Source organism: Chiloscyllium plagiosum, unplaced genomic scaffold (genome assembly GCF_037043375.1).
Source record: "Chiloscyllium plagiosum isolate Xiang-an unplaced genomic scaffold, Cpla_swu_hap1 HiC_scaffold_12, whole genome shotgun sequence".
Taxonomy (NCBI): Eukaryota; Metazoa; Chordata; class Chondrichthyes; order Orectolobiformes; family Hemiscylliidae; genus Chiloscyllium; species Chiloscyllium plagiosum.
Genome location: NW_028270150.1, coordinates 9,783,223 through 9,808,008, shown reverse-complemented (window position 1 = coordinate 9,808,008; position 24,786 = coordinate 9,783,223). Strand labels below are relative to the sequence as shown.

General features: G+C 42.8%; 1 protein-coding gene across 4 annotated transcripts in view; it reads left to right on the top strand.

Moving 5' to 3' along the window:
- robo2 (roundabout, axon guidance receptor, homolog 2 (Drosophila)) overlaps positions 1-24,786 on the top strand; it is a 1,751,833-nt gene that overhangs the window by 828,981 nt on the left and 898,066 nt on the right. Inside the window, exon 1 of one of the 4 annotated variants that reach the window (XM_087992446.1) lies at positions 17,696-17,834. The exons of the other annotated variants lie outside the window; for them this stretch is intronic. Within the exon in view, the coding sequence (XP_087848572.1) occupies positions 17,711-17,834 (124 nt within the window). The 5' untranslated portion in view covers positions 17,696-17,710. Of the gene's footprint in view, positions 1-17,695; positions 17,835-24,786 lie in introns of those variants that run through there. 4 annotated transcript variants of the gene reach the window in all.

Sequence of the window (24,786 nt, the reverse complement as noted above, 5' to 3'; positions counted from 1 at the left end):
CACTTGCTCTCTGTTCCTAGCCTCACTAGCACATGGCACCGGTAGCAATCCTGAGATTACTACTCTGTTTGTCCTGCCTTTTCGCTTCCAATCAAAATCCCTATATTCACTTTTCAGATCCTCCTCCATTTTTGTAGCTATGTCATTGGTATCAATGTGTGCCTTGACCTCTGGCTGCTCCCCCTCCCCCTTAAGAATCCTGTAGACTTGACCAAAGACAACTCTGACCCTGGTACCAGTAGACAACATACCATCTGAGAGTCTCATTTATGACCACAGATTCTCCTGTCTGTTCCTGTAACCACTGAATCTCCATCACTGTAAGTGAGGTTTGACCAGTCAGTCTAAGTCAATGTGTATTCCACTGTCACTGTACTTCCCACAGTCTCATCGGATTTTTACACACACACACGCACACACACACACACACCCCGAGTGACTGTCATGCGTTGGACAATTGAATTGGCATGTACAATCTGGCCAATCTTCACAAAATACTGTCAATGCTGAAGATCTGACACAAACACAGGGAATGCTGGAGAAGCTCAGCAGGTCTATGGAGAGAGAAACAGAGTTAACATTCTGACTCCATTATGTTCAAAACCACGGAGGGGGATGAGTGCTCCCAACACCTTAGGCTTTCAGGTCTGGACATTTTCTTACCTTTTATCTTTTCTTAAAAGTAAAATTTACTGTTTCTAGTTTAATTCTGGGTTTGTAACCAAGATGGCACTGGAGATTAGCTTTGTGCACTTTTCACTGTACTCATGTATTTCTCAAGTACATGTGACAATTAAACCTAATTCTAATTCTGAAACGATTTGATGGAGTAGACACAGATAAACTTTTCTGTAGTGGAGAAGCCCAGAACAAAGCGACATCACTATGATATTAGAGCCACCAAAAGGCTGTGGTTACTGGAATTCAGATGGAGTGTTGGGATTGTTCTTTAATCAGGGGATTGAAAGAATGTCGATGGGACATTAGAGTTGAGATGCAGATCTCTCACGATCTAACTGGTGGACAGAATGGAATCTGAATGAACTGCCCATGTTTTCAGAGTCCCTGTGTTCGCATATACCTCTGAAGTTGTGTTTTGCCCTCAGTGTGTCCAATCCTCTGTATTCCTCAGCAGTCACGATAATTTTTCTGCCTTCTACAAGATTCCACATCTGGGGTCAGTATCCACATCATAACTGGGAAATAAGAGAGTCCCTCCACCCTTTCAGTATGGCACTTTTATATTTCTCTAATATTCCATGTTGTGTGGTGGAGACTGGTACACTTACAACATTTAAAAGGCATCTGGATGGGCACATGAATAGGAAGAGCTGAGAGGGATGTGGGCCAAGTGCTAGCAAATGGGACTAGATTAGTTCAGGATATCTGGGTGGCATGGATGAGTTGGATTGAAGGGTCTGTTTCCGTGTTGTACAACTCTATGACTCTATTTGCAACACAGCCACTAAATCATTGCTTGGATGTCAAGAAAGACCAAACAACTAAAGAAAGGCTTGCATTTCCCTAGCTCAGGGCCTCAAGATACTCCTTGTACTTTACAACCTCGAAAATACTTTTTGGAAATGTGCCCGTGAAGGAAACATGACAACCAATTTGTACATAGCAGGATTTCACAAGCAGTCTTGTGATAATGACCAGATAATCTGCTTTTAGGTGTTGGCAGTGGGAATACTGTTGTCACAGGTAATTAAAGAGGATTTATAGCATTAAGAAGGAAAAGTTGGAAAAGTTAAATATCTCATGAATAGTCTTAAAATAGCTCAATTTGGTGCACAGTTGTCAGCACAGTGAATCAAAATGCATAACCAGGAATATTGGAGGACAAATTGGAAGATGTTTATTGCGCTAAAGGAATCAAAGGGTAAGAGGAGAAAGTAGGAACAGGGGACTGAGTTGAATGATCAGGTGAAAGTGAGGACTGCAGATGCTGGAGATCATAGTTGAAGGGTGTGGTGCTGGAAAAGCAAGGCTGACCAGGCAGCATCCGAGGAACAGGAGAATCCTGATGAAGGGCTCATGAAGTTGATTCTCCTGCTCCTCAGATGCTGCCTGACTGGCTGTGCTTTTCCAGCACCACACTCTTCGACTCTGAGTTGGATGATCAGTTATGATCATATTGAATGGCGGAGCAGGTTTGAAGGGCTGAGTGGCCCACTCCTGCTCCAATTTTCTGTGTCAAGTTGAAACTGTATAATGATCTTTAACTTTTAATCAATGTTCCCAGAATTGACACAAAATTCTAACATACAGAGAATTCTGTAGAATTCCCAAGACAGTGCAGAGAAAAGCCAAAAATCACACAACACCAGGTCATAGTCCCAACACGTTTATTAGAAAGGACTAGCTTTCGGAGGGCTCCGAAAGCTAATGCTTCTAAATAAACCTGTTGGACTGTAACCTGGTGCTGTGTGATTTTTGACTTTGTACACCCCAGTCCAACACCGGTATCTCCAAGTCAGAGAAAAGCCAGTACCCTGAGAGCTTAACACCACTCTGCTGAGTTAGGAGAAAGGACTGGCAAAAGTTTAAGCTGAGTAAAAGCGAGGCCTTGTCATATTTTATGATATCATGGAAGAATTAATTTATAGCAGAATAAATAGACTGAGCAATCAGTGTTAGTGCGGCCTACGTTGACACTACAGTTATACCTCACTCGGTCCTATCAAATGTTATTAGTGGGATAAATAAAGGACAAAGGACTGGAAGAGGCAAGTAGAGGACAGGGAGCAGGCTTGTTCATCAGATTTTCAGGAAGGTTAGTGTTGGAAATGTCTTTGGAATCATTGCTTATGCTAATTTGAATGGGCAGTTGAGAATAGTGAACTGGCACATCTGACTCCCTGCGAATCCCCATCGTTTTTAGCCCAACTCCAATCTGTCGACTTCACATTTATTAAGACATTCTTCATTTCAAGCCTAATTCTGCGGCCCTGAATTCATGAGCCTTTGCTTCCTACAAAACAAACTCAAGTGGAAACTTTACCAAAAACCTAAAAACAATTTCATTAAATCCAACTACTGGGCCATTCTCTTCCCCTAACTGAGTGACAATTGATGTTTGCGCAAGGCCATAACATAGTAAACCTTTACTATTGGCTTCTAGGACTATGGGAATTGTTTCATAAAGGACGTTTGCCTCGAAAAGAAAGGTTTTGTATCGACAGTCTCTTAGATTACCATCACTACGCTAAAACATTTACTCTGGACCTGCCGTGTGCCAAGGACCTCACAATGAAGATGTTACAATTGCGAAGTACAACTAGCACCACTGCCAGTACCACTCTTCCTTTTAGTCTGAGCGAGGTTACAGGTAACATTTTGTATCTTTCTCACTGCGTGCCTGTGTCTCAATCCAGCAGGTTTATTTATTGGTGAATGGCAAAATTCCGTAGCAATTATTCAGTTGACATTCGTTATACCATCGCATTGTGTGACTGTCTCATTTGGTAACGAGTGACCCAATTTACACCATAGCCATGAAGATGCGCGAGTGCCTCTGTGCATACTGGATTATGCCTTGAGTTTGCGTATTTCTTGGACATCAGCATTGTTGTAGTCTGACAACATTCATTTGAAATCTGAAAAAGGTAGATGTTTCTTCATTGGGATAGATAAGGAAAAGCAAATGTGAGTGCCTAGATATAGAATATAATCAGAACGATGTGTGAAATGTTCATCTTTATATCAAGAATGTTGAAAGGCAAGGGAAAAGAAATTATATTTTAGTATGTAGAGCCATCATCAAATCCCATTTGAAATCCTTGGAAAGAATAGAATACAAAAGAATAGAATAGAAATTTACATGTACTTTTACATAAAAATATACAGAGAAAAGCTTCATAAGTCACCCCAATGGAAAGGAAATCTAGAACGCTCACTCCCAGAAAAAGCTGTTGAAGCTGGGGTTCAGCTGTAGAACTGAGGTTGTCAGATCATTTCTTAGGCATACATATAGAAGCTATGAAACCAAGGCAGATAACTGGATGCTGAAAGCAAACTCTGATTGAATGGCAGAATAGGCTTGAGGGCTGAATCTTTTCCTCCTTTTCCAATGTTACTGAGGAATATTAGCCTCAAGCAGAGGTTGTTTATAGGAAGGTAGAGCCTGTGAAATGAACCTAATGTGTACAGTCTGACAGAGAAGCAATACTCACTGCATTTGAAAATACAAGTGGTACCAAACCTGACTCCACAATCATCACCACATATTCTTTCAATCTGAGTGAGGCCAAAGGAAACTATTGTTGTCTGGTGTTGTAACCCTATCTTTCACTCCACAATGCAAACATGTATATATGGAGTTGAGACCCACATTTGATCAGTTTGTATGTTTGTTTTCATTAGAGTAAACGTGTAGAGGTAAATCAGTTTCCATATATTAGGTGAAGAAAATTTCAATTTATGAGGGAGTTTTTGAAAACAATTCTCAGAGTAATAAAGAGTTGGATTCTATCAGGAAATAGTCAGGTTCTGTCAGTGGTTGGTCTGTGTTGGATGCTGTTGGGCTTTAAGGGCTGTCCCTGGATTGCCCATATAGCAAGAGCTACTAAATATAAGTGCACACTCTCATCACCAGCTCACTAAAGACCGGACTTGTCCAAAAGCTGGACATTTTTAAAACCTGCCATGCATAAATTTTATTTATGTTATTCAATGAAAATTACCTGGACAATTCAGCTACATGCTCCTTGGCTGTAGATTTATTAATCATTTCATTACTTGCAGACCTTGGGGCACTTGACCTCAAAAAACTCTGATTGGCCTAAACCTCTCCATGACTAGCTCAAAATCTGTTAAGATCCAAACTCTGCATGGCTATGGTACAAAGACCTCCCATTTTAAACAGCATATTGTAGCTATTGACTATCAAATACTTTACAGAAAAACATTTATACAAATAATTCATGATACGTTTATTTGGAACATTTTTGATTATGTAATCTGAAACTATAAAAATGCTTCTGTTTGCTACTTTTATTTGACAAAGGGAAGCAGACAGCAACTGTACAACTCAGCTTTACTAATGCATACTTAATCTGATGAGCATGTGGTTTGAAACTGTCCTTGTAAACAAACAAGTGTTTTGTGTGTTTTTCTGGAATTGTAAATTAAGATTGATGTCCAGCCTGAGGGCTTTAACGTTGATTTCCTTTGTCTGAAGGCTGTTTTGAAATGGCCATAAGCTCGCTCCAACTTGGTTTCTGCATCTTTCCCAGTTTGTGTATCCACTGGAGTAGATCTTGTATTGCTTGAAAGTTGTAATTGGTTCATAGCAATGTGGTGCCAGTACAATAGGCATCTAAACAAGCACTATAGGGTAAGTATTATTTGTGAACATTCACATCACAAGTTCAATATGGGTGTGGAATAGTCTTGGCTTAGTTTAGAAAACTGGGCATATGGTTGTACATTTTTGATCCAGTGCTGTTTGGTTTGATACCTCACTACGTTCTGTGTACAGATTGCTGACCAAAGATACTTGGAGCAGTATGGTGGCTCAGTGGTTAGCACTGGTGTCTCACAGCATGAGGGAACTGGGTTCAATTCCACTCTTGGGCAACTATCTGTGTGGGGTTTGCACATTCTCTCCATGGGTTTCCTCCTACAGTCCAAAGAATGCATCTTAGGTGGATTGACCATGCTAAATTGCCCATCATATTCAGGTTGACTGGATCAGCCATGGGATATGCAGAGATTGGGGGGGGAGAGGGCCGGGTCTGGGTTGGATGCTCTTCAAAGGTTCAAACTGCACTTAATGGGCCAAATGGCCTGCTTCCACACTATAGGGATTCTGTACTTGATTTAACAAGAGTTGACATCTGGGCAATGAATGACGATCATCCTATTTAAAAAGATTTACAGTTGGATGGAATTGAAGAGTGCTAAGGCAGTGCACGTTCTTGCCTCTCTCTCATGGGCTGTGTGTTGAAGACACACTCCAGGGACTTGAGCACAAAGTTAAGCTGACTTTCTCAGTGTGGAAACAGGGGGCACCATTTTGGTGTCTTGGTCAATATTTATACTTTGCCCAGTATCAGTGAGACCAATTGTTAAGCCATTGTCTCATTGTTATATATGAGAAAGTTGATCGCTGCTTTTATATCAGTATAATGCTTCGAAAACAGTATTTCGTTGGCTTAAGCTAAAGTATATACTGAATTTATGAAAAGCGTTATAGCAATTCAAATTCTTTCTTCCTTTCTTGCTTTCTTCCTTTCTTGCTTTCTTTCTTTCAGATTGAATTAATAAATCGTAACTCCTGCCATCAAATAGGGAATTTTCCAGGTCCATTCTTTCATGTGTGCTGGTTTAGGGTGGGCACTGTAAGCTGTGGTTGAGTGACCTCTGTTGGAAATGTGCTCCATGTTTGTTGAGGTTGGTCTATTACTGTGGCACATGGGCATTTGTATCTCGAGTGGGTTGCCAAAAGCTACCAAACTTCACAGCTGTGGGACCCTCTGGTGTTGATGACCTAAATCATTATTTCCTCCCTATTTATTAATTTCTCAATGTAATGACACCCATTATTTGAGCCATCTTGCTAATTGCCTCGAAACCTCAACTATTTCCAAACTTGTCCCCGATCCTGTGTTCCAGTAAGATCCCTGATTCTGATTGTACAAGTATAGTATAATTATATTATTTTTAATTTACAAATGTGTGATGTGAGCACTATCAATGAGTGTAATGCTAAGCATCAATTTGAGAGTGTAGTGCTGAGCCTCGTAAAAACGTTACCCTCCAAATGTAACACTGTTCTTCATGAGTCTTTGGTCTCTCGTTTGTTCGGTTCCTGTCCTGTTGCTAAGAATCCAGAAATATTCATTCTGTTCCCTGGAGGCTACGCTTGGGTCAGTAATGTTATGACAAACACCTTGACTGGGTGCAGCACAGTCCACTGCCTTGCCAACTTACTCCTTGTCCCCTAGTCTCTCGATTCCTCTGCTTCCCTGTCACATCGATGACTCCCACCACTCACCATTCGAATCTGTCCACCTCTCTCGATTACAATCCAACCAGCTGTGAAGAACCAGTCATGAAAGTGCACAGGGATTTTGTGCAATTTCCACCCATCGTGGGTGAACCAGGACAAGAGATGAGAAAGGGAGAGGAGATGGGAGGGACAAATCGTGTTGACACAGTCAGCATCTGCCATCTATTTAACTGGACCTTTTTTAAAACCATCGGCAGCTTCTCTAACATATTAAAATTGGACTTCAAGAATGTCAGCCTGACCCTAAAGGCTTTCTAACGTCGATTCAGTAGGGGATCCACTCTGCTCACTAAAACATGTTGGGGGTTAAAGGCAGAGTTGTTAAAAGATACGTTTGCCATTTGTGTATGTGGATAAGTCCTGCAGTAAGCCTTACAAACGTAGAAATGTCGAAACAAGAGCTGTCTCCTCCTCTGAAACTCTCTGTCTCTCCTCAACCTATCACCTACTCTTTTCTTTCCCAGGATCCTGGTGAAGCACTTTTCTTTATTTCCACTCCACATGATTCATCCACAAGTGACAGGCAATAACGATTCAAGACTTTACCTTCCTCAATCTGCCATTCACTGTCTATTGTAGCAGACTATAGACTGTCCAGACACAGCAAAGAGATTCAAGGTTTGAAATGAGACCCCAGGTTCTCAACTAATGCCACCAGAGGGGTTTTCTGTTTCACCTGCTCAGCCCATTGAAACTCACCCCCTAAATTTCCTCCTGCCTTTTCTTTGCAAGTTGAGCTGAAATTGCTTTATGTAATTTGATGAGGAGAAGCCAGTGTTGGGCTGGAGTGGACAAAGTTAAAAATCACACAGTACCACGTTACAGTCCAACAGGTTTATTTGGAAACCTGTTGGACTATAACCTGATGTTGTGTGACTTTTGACTGCATGCAGTTTGATCCGCCCTCTCCCCTCCTTTCCCTGTCGTCATTCTTTAGCTTCTCATGCTTTCTTTCCAACTCCCACATATCCTTAATTGACCATTGTCACCATTTCCCTGAATCTCCTGTGTGCAACCTAAGTGTCTTATGAAATCGTCACCCATTTAAATACCCCTCGCCCACTTAATTAGTAACAAAGCTGGTTTGTGCGTGAACAACGCCTTAGTAAACTTGTATTGTTGGCTTCCAGGACTTTTTGAACTATTACGTAGAAGACGTTTGTCTTGGAAAGAGAGGTTTTGTATCCGCAATCTTTTAAGCTACCATTCCTACAGTAGAGACTTTGATATGGATCTTCCATGTGTGCAGGATCTCGTGGCAAAGATATACCAAATGCATACCACAACCATCACAACCACCTGTACCACAGAAAGCACTACCCTACCTCTCATCCTGACTGATCCCACAGGTAAATCTTTGCATTCTCCTTGTGTCTGAATTTTGCCAGTGTTAGGCCAGTGGCTTTCTGATGGCTTGTTGATTGGTTAACTAACCCCTCAGGGGCATTTGAGAGTCATGAAGCAGTTCACATTGTAGACAGAAGAGGAAAGATTTTTTTCCCACTTATGACGTAGACTCGAGCTGGGGGCTAGAAATGTGAAGTGGCCACTCAAATTGAATGAAGCATTCAAGAGAAATGTCTTCACCCAGAGAGCGTGAGGCTCAGTGTTGTGTGAGCTAAATGAAATGAATAGAGAAGGTACATATAAAGTAAAACTGCATGAACAAATGAGGGAAATGGGTCGATAAAATTGAGCTAATAAGGTCAGAGAATATAGGGTGGGAGGAGATTCATTTGAAGATGAACAACGACCTGTTGGGCTGAATGGCCAGTTTCTGAGCTGTTCGTTTTGGGCAATTAATTGAGCACGCATTAACCTCAGACTGCTTTGAAGAAGGGAAGAGAGTACTTGTTTAATGTGACAGAGTTTTTGGGTTTACACTCACCATGCCATGGATACTGCCAGTCAGGCTACCTGGCTAATGCAGTTTGGGAATCTGGCTGGTATATTCCAAATGTCCTCATGTGGCAAAGAATGTGGAAGAGCTGCTCTGACTGTGATGGAACTCAAGTTAAATTGTTCCTGTTATACACTACACGATCCTCATTTGTATATTGCTGATAACACTGGATTTGAGTGAAGCCGTTGAATAAAAGACAGGCCATTAATATTTGGAACAAATTCAATTCCAAAGCAAATAGTCAACTGGGACTGTTCAGTTGTTCCATCAAAGTTAATCTCTTAACAGCACTAATGACTTTCCCTTTCTGTTTCTCACTGTAATAGGGGAATTTGTGTGATGAAGAAAGATTGACTGTCTACAAAAGGTGGATGTTGTACATTTTCACTATTAATCTCTACCTGTCAAGTGATCTGATCTGTCTTGTGTGTTGACATGCTTGATGCAGTCTTGCTTTCACGACATACATCTCTCTACTGCTGGGTTATTTATTCTGGTGCAAAAAAGTGAAGAGAGGAAAACAGATTGCACTTGAATGTATTGACTAATTTACAATGATGGAAAAAGTCCTGTGCTGGGGAATAAGCAATATTTGCATTTGTGTCGTACCTTTCAGTTTGCAAAGCTTTTCCTGTGAACTGAACTTGAAGCTGTGCCAGTAAGTGTTACCTGTTGGGATCCTCATCGTAACAGAACGTGAACGTTTTCTTCTTTTGAAAAGTGGAGTGTTTTTACCATTTGAACATAAGACCACAGTTTTGTGATGTGATGCACATTTATCTGAGTTAGCGATTTTAGAGTTGTGTGACTTGTTTCCTGATTCGATTGCAGTGAGGAGATCCAATGGTGTCTTCACCATTTGATCTATTACATCTTACCTTTTTCAAAGACTTGGCCTTCTTCTACTAAAGTTCTCAATTTCTGAAGCATTTCTGTACAACTACATGAAGCCAGAGGGGGATATCTTAAGCTGAGAAAATTAGCCAAGACTTTATCTCTGCTCATCATCGAGTTCGAACCCCATAGACATTGGGTGTGAATGGATTTGGATAGGATTCCACGTGGTTTAATACTTTACTTGATATTAATTGTCTCAATTCATGCATTGTGTGCCTTCTGAAAATTAAAAATATGTGGAGACTGTGTGGAGACTGAGAAGTATACAAGGGTCTTGTTTAAGTTTTTTTTATTCATTCATAGGATGTGGGTGTCACTGGCTGGGCCAACATTTATTGCCTGTCCCTAATTGCCCCTTGAGAAGGTGGGGGTGAGCTGCCTTCTTGAACCACTGCAGTCCATGTGCTGTAAGTTGACCCACAATGCCCTTATGGGGGGAATCCAGGGCTTTGACCCAGCAACAGTGAAGGAACTGTGATATATTTCCAGGTCATGATGGAAAGTGGCTTGGAGGGGAACTTGTTGGTGTTTCCATGTACCTGCTGCCCTTGTCCTTCTAGATGGAAGTGGTCGTGGGTTTGGAAGGTGTTGTCTAAGGATCTTAGGTGAATTCTATGGTAATCTATATCATTGACTTCTAGGACTTTGCTTCAAAGCAGACTATTGTCTTGGCAAGAAAAAGGGTACAGAACAACCTCAATTATCCAAATGAGATGAGGGGGAAGTATTTTGTTCGGATAACTGATCAGATTGTAAACAAAGGAAGCCATACTGAGCATAATTATGTAAAAAAGCATGATAACAGAGTTTTTATTTCATTCACTCAATAAAATGCATACACACACTGGATATTGCTTAAAAATTCATGATGGTTTATAAATAAAATCACTTTTTGGCTCGAATTTGACTGAAATCTGTGATGATTCTCACTGACATTTTCCTTGGTTTTATCCTGGTCCTTGACAGAAGCCAGCATCTTTCTGTTCAGTGTTGTCCCACCGTTCAGACTAACCAAGTGTTGTCCCTCCTTCCTTAGCGACCGCTGAGTCCTTATAGAGAAAGAGAGGAGCAAAATACAGGGGGACCACGAGAGAGAGAGGGAAGATGTTTTCGCTGACTTCCGTTTCCTTCCTCTCACCAATTTTGATTCTCAGGGGTAACGTTTTCCTTGTGTTCCCTCCTGTCAGGTTTCCCTCCTGTTTATTTTCACGTGTGCTAACTCACAACGATGTGCTCTCCCCCATCAAACAAAAGTTACATTAAATTTTCTTGTCAGCTGAAAGATATTGAATTACTTTTTGTTTGTAAAAATATGAGTTGTCATGGGATAATGGGAGGAAAAAGCAATGGAAATGAAAAGTGCACGGGCATGTTTTTGACTTAATTCTCCAGAGAATGAGCTGAGGAAAAAAATTGTTGGGTTTACAAAGCGGAGCGAGTTAATGTTGTGAGGGAATCTTGCTGTTAGAGTGCAGAACTCGGGCTCGCACATACGTCGTTCTTGTGTGTTCACAGTCAGAAACCTTGGTCCTCAGGGACAATAAGTATCGGAGAGCCTTTTTATAAAAAGTGTAAGACTTAACTCTGACGTCACGTCTCGAGTATATATTTGAAGTTAATTTCTTATTAAAGCATATTTGCATCTATATTCCTGTTCAGATTTACAAAATGATGTATTAAATGGATGAGGAATAGAATTTTCCTACTTCAATTGAAATGTGTGTGCAGAAGACTTGAAATCTTGTTCGGATAATCCAAAATTCAGATAATTGATGTTCGGAAAACCGAGGTTGTTCTGAAATCATATTCTTTTAGACACTCGGAGCTTTGTGGCCAAGTGACCTCCAAACCAGGAGGAGAAAGTGAGGTCTGCAGATGCTGGAGATCAGAGCTGAAAATGTGTTGCTGGATTAGCGCAGCAGGTCAGGCAGCATCCAGGGAACAGGAGAATCGACGTTTCGGGCATAAGCCCTTCTTCAACAGGCTAAGGTAAAAGGTAGGGAGGCCTCTAAACCAGGAGGCCAGAGGAACCTTTTCGATTGTATGCATAGGACGTGGATGTCACTAGCTGGGCTAGCATTTCTTCCTGATGAAGGGCTGAAGCATCGATTTTCCTGCTCCTCAGATGCTGCCTGACCTGCTGTGCTTTTCCAGCACCACTCTAATCTTGACTCTAATCTCCAACATCTGCAGCACCCACTTCTGCCTGACATTTCTTGTCCATCTCTAATGGCCTTTGAGCTGTCTGGATTGCTAGTGTATTTAACAGGGCCATTAAGACTCAATGGTGTTGGTCTGCAGTCACATCTGGGCCTGAGCAGGTAAACACATCCATCCTTAAAGGACATTCATTTGTGACAATTGACAGTGGTTACCTGGTCACTATTCAACCAGCTTTTAATTCCAATTGTTTTTAATTGAATTTAATTTGCCATCTGCCAAGGTGAGAGTTGAACTACAGACCCAGAGAATTGGCCTGGGTTTCTGCATTTACTCACTTAGTGAGATTAACATTCCCTCTAAGCTGTCCAAGCAGCCGCTCCAAGTTTCCACGCGATTAGCGATTGGCGTGGTCACACTGAATGCAGAATCGACCTCTGGCTCTAGAACCCAGTGTCACGCATCGTCCTCAGATACCTAAACATCCAGGAAGAAAATTAGAAGGAACGCTGTACATAAGTATTACATCCTCACCTCCCCATGAAGATCCTCTACCTCTGGGGAGAATGTTTACTTTTAGTTTACTTTTACTCTCAGTGAAGAACCCTGAGACGCCAGAATTGCAAACATCAGATTTCTCCATGAGACCTTTCAAGGGTTAGACTCCACGTTTACAAACGTGGGGATCATGGTGTTTGGTGGAGGTGACTGAACAGGAGTCCTGGTAAAAGGGATCCCTCACAAGTTGATGCTAATGCCAGCATAGATTGGGTTCACTGTATCTCAGCCTTCCATCAGTGGGCCTTGTGCCTGTTTTACAGCTAAAATGTAGAGGTGATGTATCTAAGGTTCAACTTCTTTGGCAAACTGTGTACGTTAGTTCTCTTTGAAGAGAAATACCGAAAATATTTAAGGGCTGGAAGCAGAGGAGAGGAATCAAAACAATAATGGGCAGAAGTTTCCCATTGTTGGACCAAATCCTGAAAGTGAGGAATTTTGATGGAGAGGCCAACTTCAGTCAGGAAGCGTGATGTATCATACATCAGTCAAGCAGCCCATGTGTGATGCTGTACCCTGTTTGGGAGCCCTATTCCTCGGTTGGGCAGTTGGAGGGAGCATCTCCAGAACCTGGCACCACTACAACAGAGGCGAGACCCACAAATGAGGGTCACCCACTTGGAAGGTTCAGTGGTGCTAGAGCGAAGATCTGAGTTTGGGAATCATGGGGAGAGGGAGCGAGGGGGGTGAATTTCTGAAACCGCCTCCTCCCCCCACCATCTTCCCTAATCCAGTCACTCGATCTTGCACATGGTCGAGAGACCCCTCCCCAGGGGATGTTACTTTTACAGTCAATCATCTGGTTCCTTCTCCTCCCGCCTGGAGTCAAAATAATTGCAGCCCAGCAGGATGAGATCCTGAAGTGCTTGTTAACTAGCCGTGTAAAGAGCTTGATAGCTGGCCGGACATGGATACCTGACCGTGGAGCTTCCCACCCAGAACCTATTTTCTGAGGGTGGAGGAAAGAGGGTGGGTTTTCTCTCACCCTGTCCCCGGCACACTAACCCAGCTATCACCTGCCCCTCCCACCACCTCTCCCACAACTGTGTGGAGGGGAGAATTCTGTCAATTATCTTGCAGCTGCCTATTACAGAGAGCTCAAATTTAAGAGAGAGAGGGAGACAGGAAAAGGGTGATATTGTTGGTGTTTAAGAATAATTTGGGGCTGGAAATGGCAGGGTAGACAATAACAAAATGATAATGTCACTGGAAGAATAATCCAGAGATGTAAAGCTCTGGGGACATGCATTCAAATACCATCGAAATTTCTATTCAGTATTAAATTCAAGGAATAAATCAGCAAGTGAAAGTTAATTTCAATCATGGTGACAATGACAATTATTCTCAGTTATCTCCGGTACACTAGAATCTTTTACAGAAGGAAATCCGCCAACCTTACCAGGTCTGGCCTACACGTGACTCCAGACCAACAGCAATGCAGCTGACTTGTAACTGCTGTCTGAAATGTCCGGGTAAGCTACTGAGTTCAAGGACAATTTGGGACGGGCAATTACTAACCTTTTACCAGTGATATCAAAACCCCGTGAGAAAATAAAGAAAATAAAATACATTAAAAGTACTGAGGTAAAAGTTTCAAGGCTTCAACCCATTGGCAGAAGCAGGTTTGAGGTGAAATTAAGAAGGAATCTGTCAACACAGTTCAGGCTTAGTTACCGATTGCAGGTGCTATCATTGTTCGGAAGAGATTCTACATGGGCACGTGAATGCGAAAGATGTAGTCGATTGTCTGGGTCAGTGTTTGCAGGGATGGGAGCTGAGGGAATTGGATTCTTGGGACCGATCAGTGGATTGCAGGGTCTTTTCTGGTCCTTCGACTACGCAATTTCTCATGGGGTCAAAATCTGAGTCATGTGCCATACCCCTACTCCACCCCAACGCCCCGTAGCCCCTTCGTTCCCCCTAACCTCACCCCACTGCAATGTGTAAAATTCTGTTGTATTGTGTCTCTGTTGCAACTGGATCGACTTTAAAGCTAAACTTGTTTAAAAAAAGCTTTGTGCCCGTGCCAGTTAGGACACATTTCGTTGAGTTTAACATGGCTCAAAGACAGTCTGAGACAAACGGTTAGCTGTTGAGTAAATGCTTTGATGTAAAACCTTTGAGCCGACATGGTGCTGTCTTCTACCTGACATGTTCTATATTGCTATGGGGTCAGTTACTTTCTCAGTCTCCATGTCCCACCTTGCCACCATTTTAGTGGCTCTTTCCTTGAGAAAGGATACTCTCTCCAGAGAGGGGGTGCAGCTAAGGTTTCCCACGTTGATTCCTGGCTTGGCAGGTTTTTTCATAAAATCCCTACATTGAAGCCATTGGGTCCATTATATCCACACTGACCCTCTGAAGATCATCCCACTCAGACCCACTCCCCTACACTGTTCTTAAAGCTCTGCATTTCGGCATGGCTAATCCACCTAGTTTGCACATACCTGGACACTATGGGCAATTTCCTATGGGCAATTTCCTATGGCCAATCCATCTAACCTGCACATCTTTGGATTGTGAGAGGAAATTGGAGCACCCGGAGGGAACCCACACAGACAGGGAGAGAATGAGACATTCACCTGAGGCTGGAATAGAACCCAGGTCCTTGGCACTGTGAGGTAATAGTGCTAACCTCCAAGCCGTGGTGCACGAGGAGAAGACTGGATCTACTATATTCATTAGAACTTTAAAGAATGAGAGGGAATCTCAGTGAGATGTATGCAATTCTGATTGGGCTGGACAGACTGGATGCTGGGATGTTGTGTTCCCCTGGCCTGATCAAGGGGCCACAGTCTCAGGATAAGTGGTAGGCCATTTCAGACTGAGAGGAAAGGAAATTTCTTCCCTCAGAATGTGATGAAACTGTGGGATTCTCTATCACAGAATATGGGGGGAAGCCAAGTCACTGAGTACATTCATGAAGGGAAGGGATAGATTTCCAGACACTAAAGGCATCAAGGGGTAACGGGGAAAGCATTGGAGTACAGCAATGAGATACAAGGTCAGTCGTAATCCGGCTGAATAGTGGAGCAGGCTCAAAGGGCTGAATGGCCTGTTTGTTTCTATATTCTATATTTCTGTGTTTCTCCCTATTCATAAAGGAGATTGGTTGAGCATTGATAACCCACATGTGATCACTGACTTCTGTCTTTGCAATACAAGCTATCAAAATTACTTTGAGCAGGAATTTCCTGAAGGAGATGGTGCAGCAGTTCTTTAAAAGTGCCTTTAGATTAGATTAGATTAGATTACAGTGTGGAAACAGGCCCTTCGGCCCAACAAGTCCACACCGACGCGAAACCCACCCATACCCCTACATTTACCCCTTACCTAACACTACAGGCAATTTAGCATGGCCAATTCACCTGACCCTGCACATCTTTGGAATGTGGGAGGAAACCGGAGCACCCGGAGGAAACCCACGCAGACACGGGGAGAACGTGCAAACTCCACACAGTCAGTCGCCTGAGGCGGGAATTGAACCCGGGTCTCTGGCGCTGTGAGGCAGCAGTGCTAACCACTGTGCCACCGTGCCGCCCACTAAGACCATAAGACAATTTGGATAGTATGGACCGTAATGATGCATAAGACTATACAGGAGCAGAATTAGTCACATGACTCTACGCTGTCCAGACCATTCAGTATTCTGTATGTTTCAATTAGATCCCCCTCATCCTTTTAAACTCCATCGAATATAGACCCAGATCTTCAAACATTTCCCATATGTTAAGCTTTTCATTCCTGAGACCATTCTCATGAATCTCCTCTGAACACATTCCAGGGCTAATACATCCTTCCTGAGATATGGGGCCCAAAACTGTGCACAATACTCCAAATGTGGTCTGACCAGAACCTTACAGAGCCTCAGAAGTACATCCCTGCTTTTATATTCAAGTCCTCGCAAAATTAATGCCATCATTGCATTTGCCTTTCTCATTACTGATTCAACTTGCAAGTTTACCATGAAAGAATCTTCGACTAGAACTCCCAAGTCTCTGCACTTCAAACTTCGGGATTTTTTCCCACCGTTTAGGAAATAGTCCACGCCTCTATTCTTCCCACCAAAGTACATGACCTCATACTTTCCCATGTTCTACTCCATCTGCCACTTCTTTGCCCACTCTCCTAATCTGTCCAAATTCTTCTGCAGCCTCCACACTTCTTCAATGCTACCTGTCCCTCTACCTATCTTTGTATCATCTGCAAACCTACCCAGAATGCCCTCAGTTCCTTCCTCTCGATTGTTAATATATAAAGTGAAAAGTTGTGGTCCCAACATTGAGCCTTGTGGAACACTACTTGGTGGCAGCTGCCATCCTAAGGAGGACCCTTTCACCCCCACTCTCTGCTTTCTGCCAGACAGCCATGCTTCTGTCCATGCCAGCACCTTGCCTCTGGCACCATGGACCCTTATCTTACTCAATAGCTTCCTGTGCAGCATCTTAACCAAGGCCTTCTTAAAATCCAGGTAAATAACATTCATTGGCTCTCCTTAGTCTAATCTGCTTGTTACTTCCGCAAAAAATTCAAGAAGATTTATCAGGCAAGACCTCCCCTTGATGAAACCATGCTGACTTCATTCTAATTTACATTCACTTCCAAGTATTCAAAATTCTCATCATTCACAATGGATTCCAGCATCTTATCCATGACTGAGGTCAGGCTAATTGATCTGTAATTTTCCAGTCAAAGTTCAAAGTGGTAATAGAAATGATAATTTTCTCACTTCGTTTGGCAAGCTCTAACTGATTGCAGTGATTATAAACATTTTTAACGAATACCAGCTTCCTTTTTGTGCATGTGGGCTCTATGTGCCAACTAGTGATACCATTCATGAACCAGATGCCATCTTATTCCAGTTGCAATTGATGTGTATGTTTGTAAGAGATGTAAAAGTCATAGGGTTTTTATTTGAGGGCGTTGCGCATAGGAATTAAATAATGACTTCCCAGGATCTGGATTAATGATTATTGGCCATTAGCTTTATCAGCTATCTTAGAGTAAAGGCAAAACCCAGACCTTCTCAGAATCATTCCATTAGTAATCTGTACTGTTGACTTCTAGGACTTCTGAAATTGGGCTTTAACAGACGATTGTCCTGGAAAGAAAGGCACTGTGTCAAGAAGCTTTTACATTACCATCGTACTTATACACGTTACAATGTGAGGTATAATATGGATGTCCCATGTGCAAAGGACCTTGCGGAGAGGATGCTCCAGTTACTGCCCACAACCAGCACCACAGTCAGTACCACAGTCAGTTGCACATCTCTTCCTTTCAGTTTGAGTCAGAGCCCAGGTAACCATTTTCTCTCTTTTCCTTGTTGTCTGTCCATGTTGCACCCACCTAACAAATTCCTGCCTGGGACCATAGACACGTCATTGATTGACACGTGGCTCATTCACCTGGCATTGGGAGCAAAGCTGCAGATAGAGCTTTTCCCAAATGGAGGTGGAATTGTTGGAAGTAGAATGCTGTGATTGAATCTCCTTGTGGAAAAGAACTTAGATCAAGGTTCTTTCTGATGGGGAGCATTGAGAATCTGCATTTGGCACATGGTTGATATTCTATTTCTTGCATTTCTCAATGTAATTTTTATTTATATCTGTCCTGGTGTAAAAGTGTGCAGCATTGACCTCCATAGTGCTGGTGTTCATAAAGACTGATATGTCCTCACGCGGGAGGACATCTGAGTTAACTTGCAGGTGAAACAACCAGTTAGGAAGGTAAATAACATGTTGCTCTTTATTGTTCCAACTGCTGAAGACCTGTCCACATCTGCAATGCTGTCTGTTTCTGCAGCTAAGGAAGCATATATTTACATCAAAGGCAGTCCAGTGAAGATTGGGTCCCACGATAGACAGATGAGTAAGTGGGGCCCTTTCGGAGTTGATAAGAATTAAGGGGTGACCTTGTTGAAATGCATAAAACTATTGAGAGGCTTGACGATGTCATCACTGAAAGGCTGTTCCCAGAGTCCAGATCATGGGGGACATAATCTCAGGATTATGAGCACATCATTTAGAACTGAAGTGAGGAAACATTTTCTCCATTCTGATGGGTATAAATCTTTAGAGAGAATTTTGGTGCCTCAGGGAACATTAGAAAGTAGAACTGATTTAGATCGAATATGATCGTACTAAATGGCAGGGCAGACTCAAAGGGTCATGTGATCTGATCTTGCTTTTATTTCTTATTTACTGAATATAAGCAGAAGACTAAGATAATCTGTTATTGGGAAGTCTGTCCAGTCTTTGATATGTTTAGTGGGTTCATATTTGCTGTCTAACACAGCCTAGTAACAGGGATGTGAGCACTGCCATTGGCGCTGGATGCAGAACTCCGTCTTGTTCGTCTGACTTAGGAAAATGGGATTGTGGAGTTGCCCAGTTGTCCCCTCTTTGTTTGCTCCTGATGGAAAGCTGACAAAGTCCAGAAAGGAGATTGGTAACTGACCAGAATTCAGGGAAGGTCAGGCGGTATCCTCACTTTAATGTAACAGAGAGACTACGAGCAACTGTAATGCATGTTTAGGGTGTTCATGAAGACTTTTACAAGGCATTAGGCACCAAATGGTGATATTGAATTGAAGGACATAAATACTTTGCCCTACCCCATTCTGGATGATTAGCCTCTGGGTGGGGGTAAAATTAAAAATGGGGATGATGCAGTGTGTAAACTGTTACATATCTCATCACTTGAATTCCCTTAATTCCAAGGACTTTGGATGTGGCCTGTTTAGGGTGGAGATGGTGAGTCTACCCAAATGTTTTGCTTCTTGTCTGTTTCATTCCACCTAACGTTGACATTTTAGGGGTTTCTTTTGTATGCAATGAATTGTTGATTGTCCTGCACATAGAAGCCTCAAATATTTACCCAGAGACAGATGAACATCACACCATAGGTTAGCTATTGCCTCCCCTTAGTTCACTGCAGACGAAAGGGACTAGTTTACAGTTTACAGGAATGGTTCCAAGAATGAGAATTTTTAGTGATGAGGATAAATTGGGATTAGGACTGTTCTCCTTGGAGTGAAAGAGATTGCAAATTGAATTGATAGAGATTTTCTTAATCATGAGTGGGCGAGGCAGAATAGATAGGGTGTGGTTATTCCTGTTCCTAAAAGAGATTTGAAGTTACCTGCAAAAGATGCAAGAGTGAATGAGAAAACCCCTAAGAAACCATTAGGGTCTGGAATGCACGGCCTGGTAATGTGGTGGGGGCAGGTTTGATTGAAGCCTTTAAGAGGGACATTGGATGATTATTTTGATGGAAATAATGTGAAAGTGGATAAAGCAGAAGATGGACTTTTGATCATTTAATGAAGCAATGCAGACAGGATGGGCCAAATGGCCTCATTCTGCACTGTAACAATTCCGTAATACTATGCATGGTCCTTCTCTGTACCGAGTTAGCTATCTAGTGAGCACAGGCAGCTGATGTTGGCTTTGAAGATCCCGAGTTAGTGAGGAAGGGTATGAGCTACGTTCTTTGCTCCTGGTTGTTAATAGCCAGGAAGGAAAGATGTGGAAATGCGGAGATTGGATGAGGGTGTGGCTTGATTTTGCTTATGCATCCTGTGGTTTGAATAGCTCACTGTCACTTACTCTCCAAACTAACAATGACAACTATCTCAGAGGGCAATTGTAACCTGTGGAATAAGACTCTGTGGTGAAACACAAGGATCTGCAAAATTCCTGCTTTCAAAACTTTTTGGATCCATGACTATACTTACAGACTAGTACTGTTCCAAATGTGACCTCTCCAGTGATCTACATATTAAGATATCATCAAATCCTGTAAGATACATTTCAGTATCACATGGGAATTGTTGAGAGTAGCAGACTGTGTAACCGTGATTCCACATGACCTGCCTACCCCACACTGCCATTCACTCCCACCACTTCCTTCCTTGGTTATCAAGAATCTGTCCCCTTCTTGTATAAGAATCTTGAAAGGTTTTGCCTCCACCATCTTTCAAGAAAGAGAGTTCCAAAGGTCTCAAGAGAGTCAATGGAAAAACATCTCCTCATGTCAGTTTTAAGTGGGTGACCCCTTGTTTTGAAACAGTGACCCTGTCATAGAGTCATACAACATGGAAGTAGACTCTTAGGCCTCAATTCGTCCATGTTGACCCATTTTCCTGAACTGAGCCGGTACCATTTACCTAAGTTTGGCCCTTATCCCTCCAAACCCTTCATAGAAGCAAAGAAAATAGGTGCAGGAGTAGGCCATTCGGCCCTTCGAGCCTGCTCCACTATTCAATACGATCATGGCTGATCATGCAATCTTAATATCCTATTCCTGCTCTCTCTCCATACCTCTTGATCCCTTCAGCTGCAAGAGTCACATCCAGCTCCCTCTTGAATATATCTAATGAATTGGTCCCAACATCTTCCTGTGGGAGAGAATTCCACGTGTTCACAATTTTCTGAGTGAAGAAATTCTTCCTCCTCTCAGTCCTGAATGTCTTACCCCTTATCCTTCGACTGTGACCCCTAGGTCTGGACTTCCCCAACATTGGGAACATTCTTCCCCCATCGAGTCTGTCCAGTCCCATGAGGATTTTATGTTTCCTCGAGATCATTCCCCCCATTTTAAAGATTCCAGTGAGTACAAGTCCAGTTAATCCAGTCTTTCGCCACGTCAGTTCTGCCATCCCGGGAATCAGTCTGGTGAACCTTCGCTGGACTCCCTCCCTCAATAGCAAGAGAGTCCTTCCCTGGACTAAGAGACCAAAACTACACACAATACTCAAGGTGTGGTCTCACCAAGGCCTCATTTAACTGCAGCTGAAAATGTGTTGCTGGAAAAGCGCAGCAGGTCAGGCAGCATCCAAGGAACAGGAGAATCAACGTTTCGGGCATAAGCCCTTCTTCAGGAATTCCAGAAGAAGGGCTTATCCCCGAAACGTTGATTCTCCTGTTCCTTGGATGCTGCCTGACCTGCTGCGCTTTTCCACCAACACATTTTCAGCTCTGATCTCCAGCATCTGCAGCCCTCACTTTCTCTCATTTAACTGCAGCAAGACATCCTTACTCCAGTACACAGATCCTCTCACTATGGAGGCCACATGCCATTAGCTTTCCTCATCACCTACTGCCCTTGCATGCCACCCTTCAGCGACTGCTTTCCTGCCCATTAACATGTTTAAACGTCTTTCAAATACCTTAATTGCACTCGCCTCTACTACTTCCTCTGGCAGCTTGTTCCATACACCTTAGGATAAAAATGTTGTCCCTCGGGTCCCTTTAAAATCATTCCCTGATTCCAGAGAAAATAGTAATTATTTTTTCCAGGCAAATTAATGTCCAAGTTCAGCAATGGATCTCCATTAGTCAGAATATTGAGCTGTATTTGTTCATTCAATAAACAGAGGACGTTGATTGGCCTGTCTGAGTAATCTGTACTATTGACTTCTAGGACTTTGGACATTGTCCTTTAGCAAACGTTTGTCTTGGCAAGAAAGTCAGTGTGTTCGCGATCTTGCAGACTACTATTACTACAGCGCAACGCTTGAGATGGATCTTCCGTGCGTGCGGGATCTCACAGTGAAGCTGCTTCAGTTACTGCCCACAACCAGCACCACAGTCAGTACCACAGTCAGCCGCACACCTTCTCATGTCAGTTTGAGTCAGAGCCCAGGTAACCCTTTTTCTTTCTTTTATCTCTTGCGTGTCCACATTGCACCCAACTGCATTCATGGGTGGACAGAGCTGGAGATACAATTTCCAATGTGAAGATCGCTTGTTGAGGAAATGAAACCTCACAGACAGAACGTGCTGGGACTCAGATTCATTTGTGTATCAGCGAAGATCTGTGTGGGGCACACAGTTAATCTTCCCCCTTCCATTTCTGTCGGTTGACTGCTGCTCAGTTTCTCTGCTATTTGCGAATCCTTCATTGACGAGCAACGGTGTGCGTCTCCCTCAGGAGTCCTGAACAGACCCTGGACAGAGCAAGGTGGTCACCGGATGTTACCAGAAACAAACAATTAAGCGTCAATTAAGTGATTCAATTTGCAGAGTCAGAGCAGACTGAAATGTTTGGGACAATCTGAGGCAGAGTTGTTTGGAGGTTACATCAAGATTATTGAATAATGGTTAGTGATTGTTGTATCAAGTTTTATGCCCTGATAGGGTAACTTGTTGTGGAGGAAGACTGTGTCTTATGCAATCAGACAATTGTACAATCCTGATGAAGGGTTTTGGCCCGATGTTGACTGTCCTGCTCCTCGGATGCTGTCTGACCTGTTTGCTTTTCCAGCTTCACATCTGTTGACTCTTTGTACAATTGAATTAGAATGAGACAGAACTCTTCATTTACCTTAGATTCACACTAAAGGCTGAATTTTACATCTGAAAGTTCAAAGGTGAACCCGTCACTGCTTGGTCAGTGGCAACTTTTTAATGTCCATTAGACCTTTAATTGACTTGAATTGCCTCCTGTCCCCTTGGGGAGAGCAATGCTCACCTCTGGGATCTGCTAGTCTAACATATGTCTGTGGCTCCCTAGCGCCACCACGTTTGGTGCCCACTACTGGGACTGCAGCCATTTTCATAAAGAAGGATGTTGTGAAACTTGAAAAGATTCAGAAAAGATTTACAAGGATGTTGCCAGGGTTGGAGGGTTTGAGCTCTAGGGAGATGCTGAATAGGCTGGGGCTATTTTCCCTGAAGCATCAGAGGCTGAGGGGAGACCTTATAGAGATTTATAAAATCATGAGGGACATGGAAAAGGTAAATAGACAAGGTCTTTTCCCTGGGTTGGGAGAGTTCAGAACTAGAGGGCATAGGTTTAAGGTAGAGGGGAACGATTTAAAAGGGACTAAGGGGCAATTCTTGTACACAGAAGGTGGTGCGTGTTTGGAATGAGCTGCCAGAGGAAGTGGTGGAGGCTGGTACAATTACAACTTTTAAAGGACATCTGATGGGGACGTGAATAGGAAGGGTTTAGAGGGATGTGGGTGGCAAATGGGACTAGATTTATTTCGGATATCTGGTCAACATGGACGAGTTTCCGTGCTGTACATCTCTATGACTCTGTGACTAGACGAGCTATTGACCCATCAAGGGCAACTCTGGGGCCTTTCCCAGATCACACTGGCAGCCCCACTCAGCGGCTTATGAATGTCAGGATGATGATTATGACCCAGTGAGAGGGTGTTGTCACTGGGTGAAGCTGTGACACGGTGGATATCAGGTGGGCCAACTTTTATACACCCCATCTGATGTTTCCTTCAGTTGATGAAATAGAAGATGAGAATTGTGTAGAATGGATTCCTAATTCTAATCCTGCCATTTTACCTAATCAGTCAAAGTTAAAATGGCTCCTTGTTCAGTCTCTGCACACAATATCCCCCCTTATAATACTGGCAGTGTTGTGTAAACTGTCGATCTCAATTGTAGGGATGGTTTTGCTTGTTGCTGTTGGCAGGTTTATAATGATATTCTGTGGCTGAAAGGTTTAGCACTGAGTCCTTTCATGTGTGAAAAACGTCACAACACTGCTGTCTGACTTTTTAAATTCACGCTGGGCACAAGACATGAGTGACAGCTCCGACAACCCACTGATGTATCTCTGGAACAGCAACTGGATGCATCTGGGAATTTAAAACAGAACTGAGTTCATTTTAAGACGAGCCAAGCTATTTCTGTTATTGCGCTTTCTTTTAAATGTCTTAGGAAATGTGTGGCACTTACAAAGGGCCTGTTAGTGTGGCTTCTTTGTTGCGGTGTCTGAACTAAGAGTCACTGGAACTGGAATCTCAGAGCAGTTAGTGACAGGTTTCCTTCCCTGAGGGACCTTGGTGGATCATTTGGGACTTGACATAATTTGGCAGCTGTCAGAGTAATGTTTGGTTCTGGTTTGACCACGCAAGCAATTTACCAGGCTGAATTGCGTTCACTTTCACGGCTTGCTGTCGTGGTATTTGAACCCCTAACCTGTGGATGATTAGACGTGTTCCACAGGCTGAAGGCCACCTGATCCTTTGGAATTTGTAAAGTTACATTTTTGTGTGCTGTAATTACCTGTGAAATGATTGTGAACAATTAACGAAGGTTGGTTATATGTAGGACTCAATACCACCAGCCGTGGTTAAAGTGAGTGACATGAAAGTTGTTCAAAAGAAGCAAGGTAAAAGAGAAAAGGTGAGAAGTCATGCTCCTGGATAGAAATTAAATTGAAATAGGAGGTATTTCATGTGAAGCTGAAACAGCAGCAAAGATTAGTTGGGCCGTAATTACAT